Raw genomic sequence first — 12,709 nt, 5'->3', positions numbered from 1 at the left:
TGAGAATCAGATTAGACATACCCCACCCAGCCTGGGTTCCCCAAGTAAGTATTCCAGAGCGGGCATCACCTGTTCATTCTTACCCTGCTTTCCCGCTACATAAAGTAAGCCTTCTTTTTATATGTATCGTTGTGTTCATTGCTTCTCCGGTCTCAAGGAGGCACTCTTATTTTGGTATTCTAGGACTTAGTGAACAAGCCTGACTCCCCGCAGTTTAACCTTCCTTATTTCTTCTTTCAATCTGCAGACTAATGAGGAGCGTCCTTCTGCATGAACAACATCTTCTCCTTAGTCATTAGTTGGTTTCATGATCAGAACTACGTGGGACATTCCTACAAGGATTTTGCAAAAAATAAGGTGATATCCCCCTAGCGTCCTCTCCTATACTTTTTTAGCCATTTGGGTTGGAGCTGCAGAAAAGGCCACTACCTTCCTGGAAGATTATTAATATTTACATGCGTTCCTTCCTCACCCACCCCTGCTTAATTCACTAGGCAATGAGAACCTTTGGACAGGAGTCTCACTCAGCAAAATGGCATTGTGGTGGCGCGTGCGGTGATCGAGTGTCGGACACCCTCCACCCGGACAGTGGCAGTGGCAACGGAATAAAAGGGACAGATGGGAAACACTGTCGGAAGTAGAATCTGTTGAACACAACGACTTTTCTTTGCAAAGGTGGGAGGCAAAAGAAAGAGAAGTAAAAGACATTCTGAAATTCTGAGCCCGAGTGACAAGAAGCAAAGTGGTATCATTAATAGAAATGAGGAAGTTAAGAGGCAGGGCTGCCATTTGGAAAGGAAGATGCCAAATTCACTTTTGCATCAAAAACAGTGAAGATGAGACCTGCCTAGGTCCAAAGGACACATCCGCTGAGACCTAATTCTTGACTCGGGGAGGTTTATGTCGAGTCTGCCATGCTAGCAGGACGTTCAGAGTTGCCTGTGTAGGAAGTAAGTGGATATAGATTTGAGATCCAGAGTCATCCCTGATGTGGTCATGTCCTAAACGTGGGCCCTGAAGGAGAAAATATTGGGTGAGCCAAGGGCCAAGAACATTTAGAGGGGAGGAGAAGGAAGACAAGCAAATGGAGACAAAAAAGGCTGTGGTCCAACGGTAGAATTGGGATTGTGTATTGCCAAAGAACCAAGAGAGGGTGGTATGGCAAGAGGAAAGGATGTCAGCCTGCCAGAAGTCTCTGAGCGGTCTGAGAAAATGTGATTGGACTTGCTGGAGACCTTTCAGAGAGGGTTCTAGAAGGTTTGATGGGAGCAGGATCTGGGGTTTGTGTTCTAGGACTCAGTCTGCTATCTGCTGGTTGAGGGGGCCAGTGTCCGCGTCCACAGCAGCAAAGATGGAGTAAGAATACGCACTTTCGGCCTTGCTGTGAAGAATGAGATCCAGAGGAGGAAGGGTAAGAGCCCCTTTGAATGCCTCCTTTGTCCTGGGCATTGTGCCAAAGGCTTTTGTCCACCATAGGAGAGTCCTTTGGACACCCTAACATGATAGGTCAACACGAGAGATGGTTATCACCACTATTAAAATCGGAGAAGATTATAATGATCAGAGAAATGAACGGGAGACAGGAAGGAGACCCAGAGAGGGTTGACTGTTCATTCACAAAACCTGACAATGCATGGACTGTGAAAGATAAGAGCCATGGCTTGACAGAAAGTCACCTGTGAAGATGAAGGGAACGGGGGTGACTCAGTCGGTTAAGCGTCTGCCTTCAGCTCAGGTCATGAACTCAGGGTCCTGGGATAGAGCCCCACATAGGGCTTCTTGCTCAGCAGGGAGCCTGCTTCTCCCTCTCCCTCTGCCTGCCACTCTGCCTACTTGGGGTGGCTCTCTCAATCTGTCAAATAAATAAATAAAATCTTAAAAAGAAAAAGATTAGTGTTGCCTTGACCATCTTTATCAACCAGGGAAAGGAAGAGCCAGAAGGGGCCAGGAGGAGCATACTCCTTCGGCCACCGGCCCTCTGCCTCTGAGGGTCTCCATGCTAGAACCCTGTTCCCTCTCCTCACCCCCCTACGCCCCCACCCCTCCACCTCCCCTGTGGCTGCCTCCTGCAGGCGTTTTCCACATTCACTTTCCCGCCGATTAACCTGTCTCTTCACTCCCGTGACCCCACCCGTCCACCTGCAGACCTCAGAGAGCCCCTGTGAGCACAGACCGAAAGGCCACCCAGCTGTTCTGTGGATACCAGTTGCACAGGCTCTGCCCTCAGGCCCTGTCTCCTAAGGCACCTCCCCCAGGCTTTCACTCACTTGGCTGGCAGGGAGGACCTGGGCTCCAAGCCACCCACGCTTTTCTCTTTTATTCCCAATAAAGTACAGTGATCACAATGAGGTCCTGGCAGAATCCCCAGGAAGCTGCAGTCCTCGGGAGGAGGGATTCTGTGGGGCAGGAGTAAACCATGGGAACCTCGACCCTCTCTGAGATCACCTCTTTTCCTAAGTGGCTCTGGGGTCAGCTGGGTACTATGGGGTTTTCTCTAAGGGAACAGTCTTATCAGGCCCCTCCGAGTAGTGACAGCAATAAATAATAGAGCAGGAGAAGGGCAGATGAGGGCAAGGTGGCGTCTGCCTGCCTTGGACTCCCTCTGGCTTCAGCCCCTCTTCTACTCTCTTCTGGATTGCCACGGGGTCCCCTTTGGTCTCCCACATCCCGTCCAGCCCAAGCTTGCCTCCTGAGGTCTCTCCTGGATCTGGGCATAGCCAACACTTCTGCTTTATGAATCTCCCCACCTCCCCCAGGATAAAGTCCTCCATACTTGACAAAGCACGCGAGGCTTTTCCCATTTTGAACTCTGCCTGTTGCAGGTCTGAGAGAACTGTGGCTGGAGCCATTCCCCTCTGTTCTTTATTCATTCTTTAATTCATGCACTCATTCATGTCTTCAGCAAATGTCTTTCTGAGCCTACTCTGGGTGGCATTATGCTGGGATCTGCTGGGCACCCCACACCTGGCTGGTCCCCACTTCGCGCCCATCCTCAGCTGCACTCACCGTCTTTTAGACCTTGATGCCTTCTCGTGGCCCGTTCTTTTTTTTTTTTTTTTAAAGATTTTATTTATTTATTTGAGAGAGAGAGAATGAGAGAGAGCACATGAGAGGGGGGAGGGTCAGAGGGAGAAGCAGACTCCCTGCTGAGCAGGGAGCCCGATGCGGGACTCGATCCAGGGACTCCAGGATCATGACCTGAGCTGAAGGCAGTCGCTTAACCAACTGAGCCACCCAGGCGCCCTCTCGTGGCCCGTTCTTAGCCTGCGAGGCTCCTCCATGAGAGAGCCCCCGGTTCTTCCGTTCAGATTGTCACTCATTCTGAGCTCCCCGACCTTTTAAATTTTTTCATTAAAGTTATCTATGTATTTGTGACAATCCCCCTTTTGAAAAAAATTACAGTCTTCCTTACTGTTTCAGTACATCTTTAACAGACGTAAATGTCAGTATACTCTCCTGGTGGGGGTGGGGGTGGGGGGGTGGGGGCGGGGAGCTTGCTTCATCCTCTCTTATCCCGTGAGCCAGGCTTTTTGGTTCGGATGTCTATTGCTACTCTTTAAAGTCAGAGCGGTCTCATTCTCTCCCTGTCGGAGTTTATGACATGAACGAAGCACACTCAGGACTGCTACCAGCCTGACACCGAGGAGGCTGACCACCATGACAATGGCACGAAGGGGACCCTGTGTCACCTCCACTGTCTCTCCCCGCCCCCAATTGGCTAGAGTGATTTTCCTACCCACGCTGCATCAGGTTGCTCCACACCAAAGTTCTACAATGGGTCCTTTCCATTGACCTCATTAGGAGAGAGGTGGGGTGATGTCTGGAAGGTGCCCAGTTGTGCTAGCGGCTAGAGCCCCAAGTACCTGCCTAGTTCATCTCTCTTAAACCTCAGTCTCTCCAGGTTGTAGTTCAATATAACAACATGGGTCCTGTTCGTCATCAAACACAGGCCTGCTCTGCTTGCCCCACGAGAGGCCAGTAAGAGACAAGGAACTAGAGCAACAAAAGCAACTTTATTTGAGAAACCAGTTAACCAAGAAGAGGGTGGACTAATGTCTTGCAAAACCATCTTCCCATCTCGGTGCGCTGAGGGGTTGTTAAAGGGGGAGGGAAACAGGAAAAGAAACTGGCTAAGGTGCCACCAGGGTTTGAGCAATCAATCCGATGTCTTCTATAAACACTGGCCAGGTTCTTCAAATTCCTTAAGAAACTCTAAACAGAATTGATTACTATAAGCTTATCACTTGCTTAGGGGGTAACATGCAAGAACATGCCGATTAGTTTATTTTGTGCAATGTGTTGTCTTAATTCAGTGTTCCGATTTCAGCTAGTTCGTCCAACGGGCTTAGAGCACTCAAAAATCTAAAGTGTAGCAGTAACAAGGGAGGGAGAAGTGTTCAAGGCAAAGTGAATTCAAGATCGAGTTAGTCCTGCTACACGTTCACCTCACAGGGTTGGGGTGAGAAGCTAATGAGGGGAAGTGTGCCAGCACTCAGGGACCTAGAAATCACCCCACCGAAACATGAGGGCCGCTTATGAACTCCTGATTCCCAAGGCTGTCCTCACCCCCCACCTCCCTCTGTTCAGCCTTACGTCCCACTTATCCTCAGCCCACCTTCACGATCCAGGGCTCGGGGCACCGATCCCAAGCAAGCTCCGTCCAGCTGGAGTCTGGGGGCCTGCCTCTCCACCTATCCTTTTGATGTCTCCATCTTTATTTCCTGGAGTCTGTCGGGCACTACTGTCCAGTGCCTCGTATGTGCTCCCCGTCCCGTCGCCCAACTCGCCTGTGCGCTTCCTGAGTACAGGGCAAGGACCGTGTCCGGCTGGTCGCCGCGCCCCCCCGCTCCCCCCACCACCATGGCGCCTCGCACAAAGAAGCAGAGCAGAGGTCCCCCAATTCTTTCCTGAGGGCGTCTGATTACAGGGTTCAGAGCCCCGCACGAGTCCGGGGCCGGCTTGTTTCTCCAGGGAGGCTGCAGGACGGCGCTAACGTGGAGAGCGCGGGCAATGCGGGGATAATGGACTCCCGAGTCCAGCGGGCCGGGGAAGGGCGTCACCCAGACCGGGCCGGGCCAGGCCGGGAGTGCGCCCGCGTCAGGTGCAGAGCCCGGGAGCGCGGCTTGTGCGCGTACGCGCCCAGCAACCGCCCCCTCTCCCCGCCCCCGCCCGCCCGGCTCCTCTGGGATCTCCTCCCGCGCCCGGGGCTGGAGCGCAAGGGGCGGGGGTGGGGAGGCGGGGGAGGTCGGACACGTAGCGGCCTCGCGGCTGGGCTCGACTCAGCGCCGGCGCGCGGGCGGGGGACCGGGGACCACCGCTCCAGCCCGCTGGCCTTCGAAAGATCCTCCTGGGCCAATGGCAGGCGGGGCGACGCGCCCGGATTGGTGCAGGCGCTCTGCTGATCACTGTGGAAACCAGGGCGGCGGGGAACGCGGGAGGATGCGGAGTCGCGGGCGGGGGGAGCCGAAGGGGCGGGCGGAAGAGGCGTCCAGGTCCTGAACGACCCCGGAGTTTTTCCTGGAGGCAGAAGTCCACTGCGGGCTGGCGGGCGGAGGGCGGGGCGGAGCAAAGACACCCACTGGGGGCACTGGGTAGCCGGGGATAGTCAGAGGGAAGGCAGGGGTGACTCCCGAGCGCGGGCCAGGAGGCTGGGGGAAGGGCGCGGCGGGAGGAGGAGTGGGAGAAGACAAAAGCCGAAAGGGAGGAGAGCCCGGACCGCACACTCGAGCTGCGGGCGTGGAGGCCACAGTGCACGGGGCGTCCCGGTCAGCAGGCGGCATGGGGAAAGGGGGGAACCAGGGCGAGGGGGCCACCGAGCGCGAGGCGCCCATGCCCACCTTCAGCTGGGAGGAGATTCAGAAGCACAACCTGCGCACGGACAAGTGGCTCGTCATCGACCGCAAGGTCTACAACATCACCAAATGGTCCAGCCGGCACCCAGGGGGCCAGCGGGTCATCGGGCACTACGCGGGGGAGGATGCTACGGTAAGGGTGTGGGGGCTCTCCTGCCGCCTTTCTCTTCTGCAGGCGGGAGTCAGGAGCCAGGGATCCCAGGGCTCCAAACCAGACCTTCAGCGCTGAATGGAGCGTCCAGGAGGCAAGCAAAGTGTGCCTACTGCGCTCGTTCTCCGCCCCAAATCCTCATCCTTTAGGACAGCGGGGCCACCTGGCTATGGGGGTCGGATTTGGGAGCCCGGGAGGCAGCAGCGCGGTGGAGATCCAAGCGGTGGGGAACCGGGTCTACCGAGCGCGCTAAGGACACACGCCTCCCCCATCCTTCCGCCGGGTTCACAAGGAGCCAGGTACTCCCCAAAGGGGGCCCTCGGGACCTAGGAGTTTGGCATCCCCAGCTCGGAAGATGGCCGCTTCTGGGCGCCGAGGATCGGAGTGGGAGAGGAGCCAGGTGTGGGATTCAGCGCACGTCCCTCACTCTCCAGCCAGAGTAGGGGGTGAGGAAGGAAAAGGCCTGTCCCCGCCGGGCTTGCTCCTGCTCTGAGAAGGTCCGCAATGGCCGCCACGGAGAGACCGCCCCGGGAGCTCCTGTTCTCAGGCTTGCAAGGACTACCAGGACCCACCCCCTAAAGGGTCGGTTCTTGGGCACCGGGGTCGGGAATTGGAAGGAGAGTTTGCAAAGCCCAGGTCCAGAGGGGCTTGGAGCAGTGTGGATTTAGCAGCCCTAGGCTGGTTTGGCAACAGGTCCAGCTGGGCCAGGGTTACTCTCAGACTTCTCAACTACTCAATGGTCCTCTGTCTCTAAATCCTGCCAGGAATGCCCTTCCCTCATCTGCACTCCCAAAGGTATTGGGAGCCCAAGGTATTGGGCCCAGAGCCAGAGCGGCCCATCTTACCCGCACCAGAGGTGTGGCTCAGTCCCTTTGGCACCTCCTGATCCCCGAGTCTGCAATCCTTGCATTTCTTTAGAGTGCTGCTGGAGCCCAGGGGAACTCCAGTGGGAGAGAGGGAACCCAAGAGAGTCAAGGAGGGAAGAAAGGGGCCTCTCAGGCGGCAGCGAGTCAGAGGCTACTTGGGAAGGGTGAATAGGGGAGAGGCCACAGGAGAGATAGCTAGATCGGGAGAGATACCTAGATCGTGGCACCTGGACGCCTAGCATGCTGACCAGTTGCGGGCTTTTGCTGTCCTAGCTGTATGGGCCCCTGTCAGTCCGTGGAACTTTTGATCTCCCTACCTTTTCCAAGTCTCCTTGGGATAGGCCTACCCAGGCAGTTATAATCTAGGCTGTGAATGGCTTATGGCTTTGGGGAGCAGGGTCCGGGCATATATGTGAGCTCAAGAAGATGGTCAACAAGAGATGGTGCCTACAGCGTTTCAGCCCGTCCGGTTTTACCTGCTTGTCAACACTGCTTCAGCCCGGGGGCTGTGCCGCTAATCGTAACTTAGTGGGCATAAGGTTTTCAGACCATCTGTGTTATGTCACGTGGCCCTTCCTGCCCCTGTTTGTGGGAGCTGGGTAAGGGCAATTCTCAAATAAAAGACCTGTCTCCTGGTCGAGGTCTTCCCACCATTAACTATATTCTCTTATGTGGAAAAATATACACTGTGCGGCGAAGCGCTTCGTAAGCTGTGAGTAAGCACTAGAAACCTTGCTTCTTGTCACTGGTCAGGCAAGTGAGAGAAGAAGGTGAGGATTATGTAAAGTAAGCAACAAGGAATTAGGTGAAAAAAATGTTGAAATCTACGCCAGCTTTAAGTGTTGTGTTAACGCACTGCAAAATCCTTATCCTCGAAGCTTACCGCCTTCTAAGATGAGGCTTTTAGAGCCTGGCATGTTCTAAGTGGGGATATAGTGGTGTAACGTGGAGTGGGCAACTGGGTTCTCCTCTCTTCGTTGTCTGGGACCAGCGTGGGGAAAGGCCATGGGCAGCACGGGGTGTATAGGAAGGGGATTCCGGGAGGTAGGAATAGGCTAGGAATCAAGAGACCCTTGGTCTTGGGCTGTTGAGCGGTGGTTTTGCCCCTCAGAGCACAGACTTCTTCCTTAGAGCTTGCGACAGACAGAGTATTAGGGCCATGCAAGTTGGGGAGGGACGGGTCAGCAGATAAGATTTCAGATCCCCTGGAGCACTCAGCGCACTGTTTTGAGCCGATCATGGTGCAGTAACATCCTCCGAAGAGGCCGAAAGTCCAAGAAGCCATTCTTGGGACAATTCAGGGCCTCTATAAGGGATTTTCCTGTTTCTGAAGAAAGGGCCTCAGAAGTCAAGATCACCTCTTCCCCAAAGGGTGACCTAGCCAAGGGCAGTGGTCATTTGGTGCTTCTGCAGAAGGAAGAATTTGGCCTTGCCTGTAAGAATACAGGTGCTTAATTTTTGCAACTCACAGAGCACATTCATGCATGTTAGTGCAGCTGGCCCTCGGATCAGACCTGTAGGTATCTCTCATTGCTCTTAGGTTTAAAAACCTTGCTCAAGTTTGAAAACCTTGCTCCAGTGGTAGCACTCAGCCCCTAAGCTCAAGATCTGTCATTACGGAGTCCTCCAGGCCCACCTCTCTCCCTCTCTCCCTTCCTACTCCACCTCCCCTGCCCTCTGGCACTCCTTTGCTCTCCACCTTGCTGTGGGAAAAGGAACCCCCCGAGTCCCAAGGATGTCTGCTCTTCAAGGCAGAGGCCCACCACCCACCACTGCAGAACTTTCCCCACTTGGGGCTTTTAATCTTCAGCTGCAATTCATCACACATTTATTCGGTGTCTCCTCGCCTCTGAGCTGGGCCCCGGGCATTAAGATGAACAATTCAGACAATGACCACATCTGGTGGGTTTGTTTCTCTCCCTTCCTCTCAAGCTGGGACTTGACGCTTAGACCTTCTCCTTCTAGGCACCAGCTCCCCACCTCCTGCCTTGTCTCCAGCTTTTCCTGCCCCATCTGCATCAGTCGCCTCTTAGAACCCAGGGAAGGCGAGAAGTGGTCAGGGTTCTTTCCATCGGTGAACCTGCTCCTATGTTGTTCTTATGAAAAGGCAACGGATTGAAAATGGCACGATCTCTGACCTCCTTTAGACAGGGCAGGAGGGTGGTGGTATTCGGAGTCAGAGGACCTAGGCTTGCATTCCCGCTTTAGGAATTCCTAAGCGAGGCATTTCCTGTGAACTTTGCTTTCACACGTCTGTGAAATGGGAGGTTGTTGCCTTCCAATGGGCTGTGCATAACTTCACTCTTTCACACTCAGGACGTCCTACAGGTGTGAGGGATCCTTACTGGGTGTCCCTTAGCCTCCTGTGCACGTATGTGCATGTCCCCAGCACCCAGAGTAGGCAGTTAAGTAGACCACCAACAGAATGTGAAGAAATGTTGAGTGTCCCCATTTTCACCAGAGGAAAAGGTGTTGACAGCGCATTAAATCGCTCCTCTGTTTTTGCCCAGAAGGCAGCTGTGCTTCCTGAGCTGGATCTGGGCAGGGCAGGCTGGCCCCCGCTGACCGCAGCCTCACGCAAGCACCCAGCAAAGCATCCTCCCATTGCTTACCCTTTGTGAGAATCCTCTCAGGCCCCGTGGGTTTGCTCTGCTGTCACTTGCGCCTACCTTCTGTGTAGATGTGCTCTTCCCACCCCGGGGCCTTGCGTGTGCCAGACATCAGCTGAGATGCTCTCACTGAGGGCGCTCTGGTCACAGAGCTCGGCCCACAGCCTCTTCCTTTCCCTGGGATGTGCCACGGTCCAGGGGCTCCACCGTGGGAAGGGCGTCAGTGACTCTGTCTCTAGCTGAGAGCTCAGGGTACTTCCTCAGCTTCTCCCTCTTTAACCCCTTGTCCTGTGGAGTCCCGGTCCCCAGGGCTGCTACCTGCGACCTGGAATGCCCTGAGTTTGCTCCTCCCATGTTTCCTGGGTCCAGGCTCAGTGCCCAGGTGTATGAGGCTGGCCTGGAGACTAGCTCTGCTCTGCAGAGAAGGTGGGCACAGCCGGAAACAAATCATGGCCCCCAACCCTCAGTGTGGTAGGAGCCACCAGCTCTACCCTGAGTGGGGTTGGGCCAGGGAAGGTGTCTTCATGCAGAAGTTCATGGCGCTGGGGGGTGGCGGAAGCAGAAGTGCACGGCATACGGTGTCTTCCATTTTGGAATCTCTGGCCCTTCCTCCCGCAGCCTGCCCTCCCCACCCTGCAGCCCACACCCCTGCCCGCCTGAGGACAGGTCCGGTCTGCTCTCAAGCTGTTGCTGCACCTTTCTCTTCACCCTTGTCTCAGGCCCTCCTGGAAAGCCGTTGGCTTCTCTTCCTGACAAGTGAGGACAGATTCTGGTTCCAATTCTTGTTCCCAAAGTCAACGTTTGGATTGGCCACCTCTTGCCTTGCCTGGTGACGTCCCTAGCACCAGCCAGACCCTTCTATAACCCAACAGTTACTGGGAACCTTCTGTAGGAGTGTGAGGTCCCTCCGTGACACTTTGAAGGGGAAGACGCAAAAAGTGCTCAACTCTCAGCGGGGAGGAAGCTTGTTTTGATTGAGGCGTGTGTATGAGCTTTGGAAAACTCTAGAAGTAGGCACACCTGCAATGTGACTGCAGGCTCCAGCTTCGCCTCCCTCAGTCTCTTTTCTTGTCTCTAAAATAGGACCTGCCTTAGAGTTTGGTAAAGGTTAGCGCTTACGTACACCTAAGTGTAGCTCAGTGGCTAGCCTACAGGTCTCAGCATGCGGTAACTCTGCAACCACCAGACTGGGGCGGGAGAGGGTGAAGAGTTCTGGTGTCTTGGAAGCATGAGCCAGTTGCACAAAACAGCGCGAGAAGGGTCTGAACATGACTGCAGAGTGGGAAAGTTTCCTGGGGTTCGAGGCGGCAGAGCTGTGGGATCCTGGGCCCTCACATTCACTTGTGAGCCCCTCTTAAGCGTGGTCATAAGCCTTGGGGTTGCAGTGAACAAGACGGCTGTGGCCCTTCCCTTGTGGAGCTCACCAGAGTCTCGCGGGGGGAGAATGACATATATGGAAGTAATACAGCTTGTGAATTTGTAACTGTTATGAAGAAGGCGAAACAGGGCAATGTCCAAGAGAGAGTGTGGGGCTGGGGGCTGGTTGGGAAAAGCAGGCCACGGGGCACCATGGGAGCAGGGCTCCCAGGCAGAAGGAAGCACCGTGCGAAGGCCCTGGCGTCAGCATGAGTTTGGGGGGTTCACAGGTGGTCTTCACCTGGTCTGCTCAGAAAGCCGTCAGATCTACCAGGGACGGCCAGACAATCTAACGGCACTTGGCTTCCTCGACGGGCAGGAGGGATGTGGTGCAGCAGTCCCTGAGTCAGGTGAACCTGGGTTTGATCCTGGCTCTGCGCTTGGAGCAGAGGATGTCCCCTTCTTGTGCTCCAGTGTCTTCATCTATATGACAGGGCGCTCAGCCTTCGGGGAGGGAGCGTAAACAAGGCTCCTGGCTCCCTCCCTGTCACTTGGGGGGGGGGGGTGAGAGGCCACCTGAGAGCCCTCTGGAAATGGCCAAGGAATGGCCTGGGTCAGGACGGGAGTCTGTCTGTCTGTCTGTCTGCTCCACCAAGTTCCCCAGCCCAGGTGGGGGCTTGAGGGCATGACCTGGACCTGAGGGTGGGCTGGGGTAGGGCAGCGGGTGCTGGCTGAGAAATGAGCCACCTCGTCCCTCAGTTCTTCACCACCTGCTCCTAAGAATGGGGACATGGTCTAACATCACAAAACCTTCTTTGCGATTAAGAAAATGAATAGTAAGTCCTTCCTATGACCAGATATGTGGTCCATATTCCAATTTTCTCATTCAACCCCAAAAATGTCCTGTGGAATGGCTGGGTCTTTATTTATTTTCCCCCTCCAAATAAGAGCCTTTCAAATCAAGCATTGCCTTTTTTATAATCTTTTTGTTTTATCTTTCTCAGTTTTTTAAAAGCTAAACACCCCCTCCCAACACACACACACACACACACACGCACACACACTTCCCACCCCCCAACTACATTGATGTTTCTCATGGTTTCTCATGGTGTCATTTGACTTCGTCCTCTGTCCTGCAATGTGTGAAAGTTTGGCTTACTGCTGGGTAAATGTTTGCCACTGGGTCATCATATCGTAGCCCATGATGCCAGCTCATCCCTAATGGAAATGCCATGTTGGTTATGAGATGATTTATGTAATAATTTACATAACGCATATAGAAAAGAATCTAGAGAGAAACAAGCTAAAATATTAGCAACGGTGGTCGCTCTCTGGGTGGTATTTATTTTCCTCTTTATTCTTCTGTACATTCTCTAAATTTGCCCAAATCAAGCACATTATAACTTTGTAATTGGAATTACAATAATAATTTTTTTAAGATTATTTATTTATTTATTTGACAGAGAGAGTACAAACATGGGGAGCAGCAGGCAGAGGGAAAAGGAGAAGCAGACTCCCCACGGAGCAGGGAGCCCAATGTGGGGCTCAATCCCAGAACCCCGAGATCATGACCTGAGCCAAAGGCAGATGCCCAACCAACTGAGCCACCCAGGCCCCCCTACAATAATAATATTATTATATAATATTTAAAATAAATATTTTTTAAAGATTTTATTTATTCGAGAGAGAGAGCAAGCCTGAGCAGGGGGGAAGGGCAGAGGGAGAAGCAGACTCCCCACCCAGCAGGGAGCCCCGACATGGGGTTCGATCTCAGGACCCTGGGATAATGACCTGAGCTGAAGGCAGATGCTTAACCGACTGAGCCACTCAGGCGCCCCTATTTTTAAAATTTTAAAAGCAGTAATATAGCAGTGT

At 53.9% G+C, this 12,709-nt stretch overlaps 1 protein-coding gene across 3 annotated transcripts in view; it reads left to right on the top strand.

Moving 5' to 3' along the window:
- Positions 1 to 247: 247 nt before the first annotated feature.
- The window catches only part of FADS2 (fatty acid desaturase 2), a 35,907-nt gene continuing 23,445 nt past the window's right edge, over positions 248 to 12,709 (top strand). The window contains exons 1-3 of one of the 3 annotated variants that reach the window (XM_036122283.2): positions 248 to 357; positions 495 to 637; positions 1,294 to 1,411. In XM_036122283.2, coding sequence (XP_035978176.1) covers positions 1,391 to 1,411 — 21 coding nt within the window. In that variant the 5' untranslated portion in view covers positions 248 to 357; positions 495 to 637; positions 1,294 to 1,390. Of the gene's footprint in view, positions 358 to 494; positions 638 to 1,293; positions 1,412 to 5,617; positions 5,986 to 12,709 lie in introns of those variants that run through there. The other 2 variants (XM_036122282.2, XM_036122281.2) reach the window with 2 other exon arrangements.

The sequence above is a fragment of the Halichoerus grypus genome, chromosome 11 (assembly GCF_964656455.1).
Source record: "Halichoerus grypus chromosome 11, mHalGry1.hap1.1, whole genome shotgun sequence".
NCBI classification, from domain to species: domain Eukaryota; kingdom Metazoa; phylum Chordata; class Mammalia; order Carnivora; family Phocidae; genus Halichoerus; species Halichoerus grypus.
The sequence above is the reverse complement of the archived record's forward strand: the minus strand, read 5'-3'. Positions and strand labels throughout refer to the sequence as shown.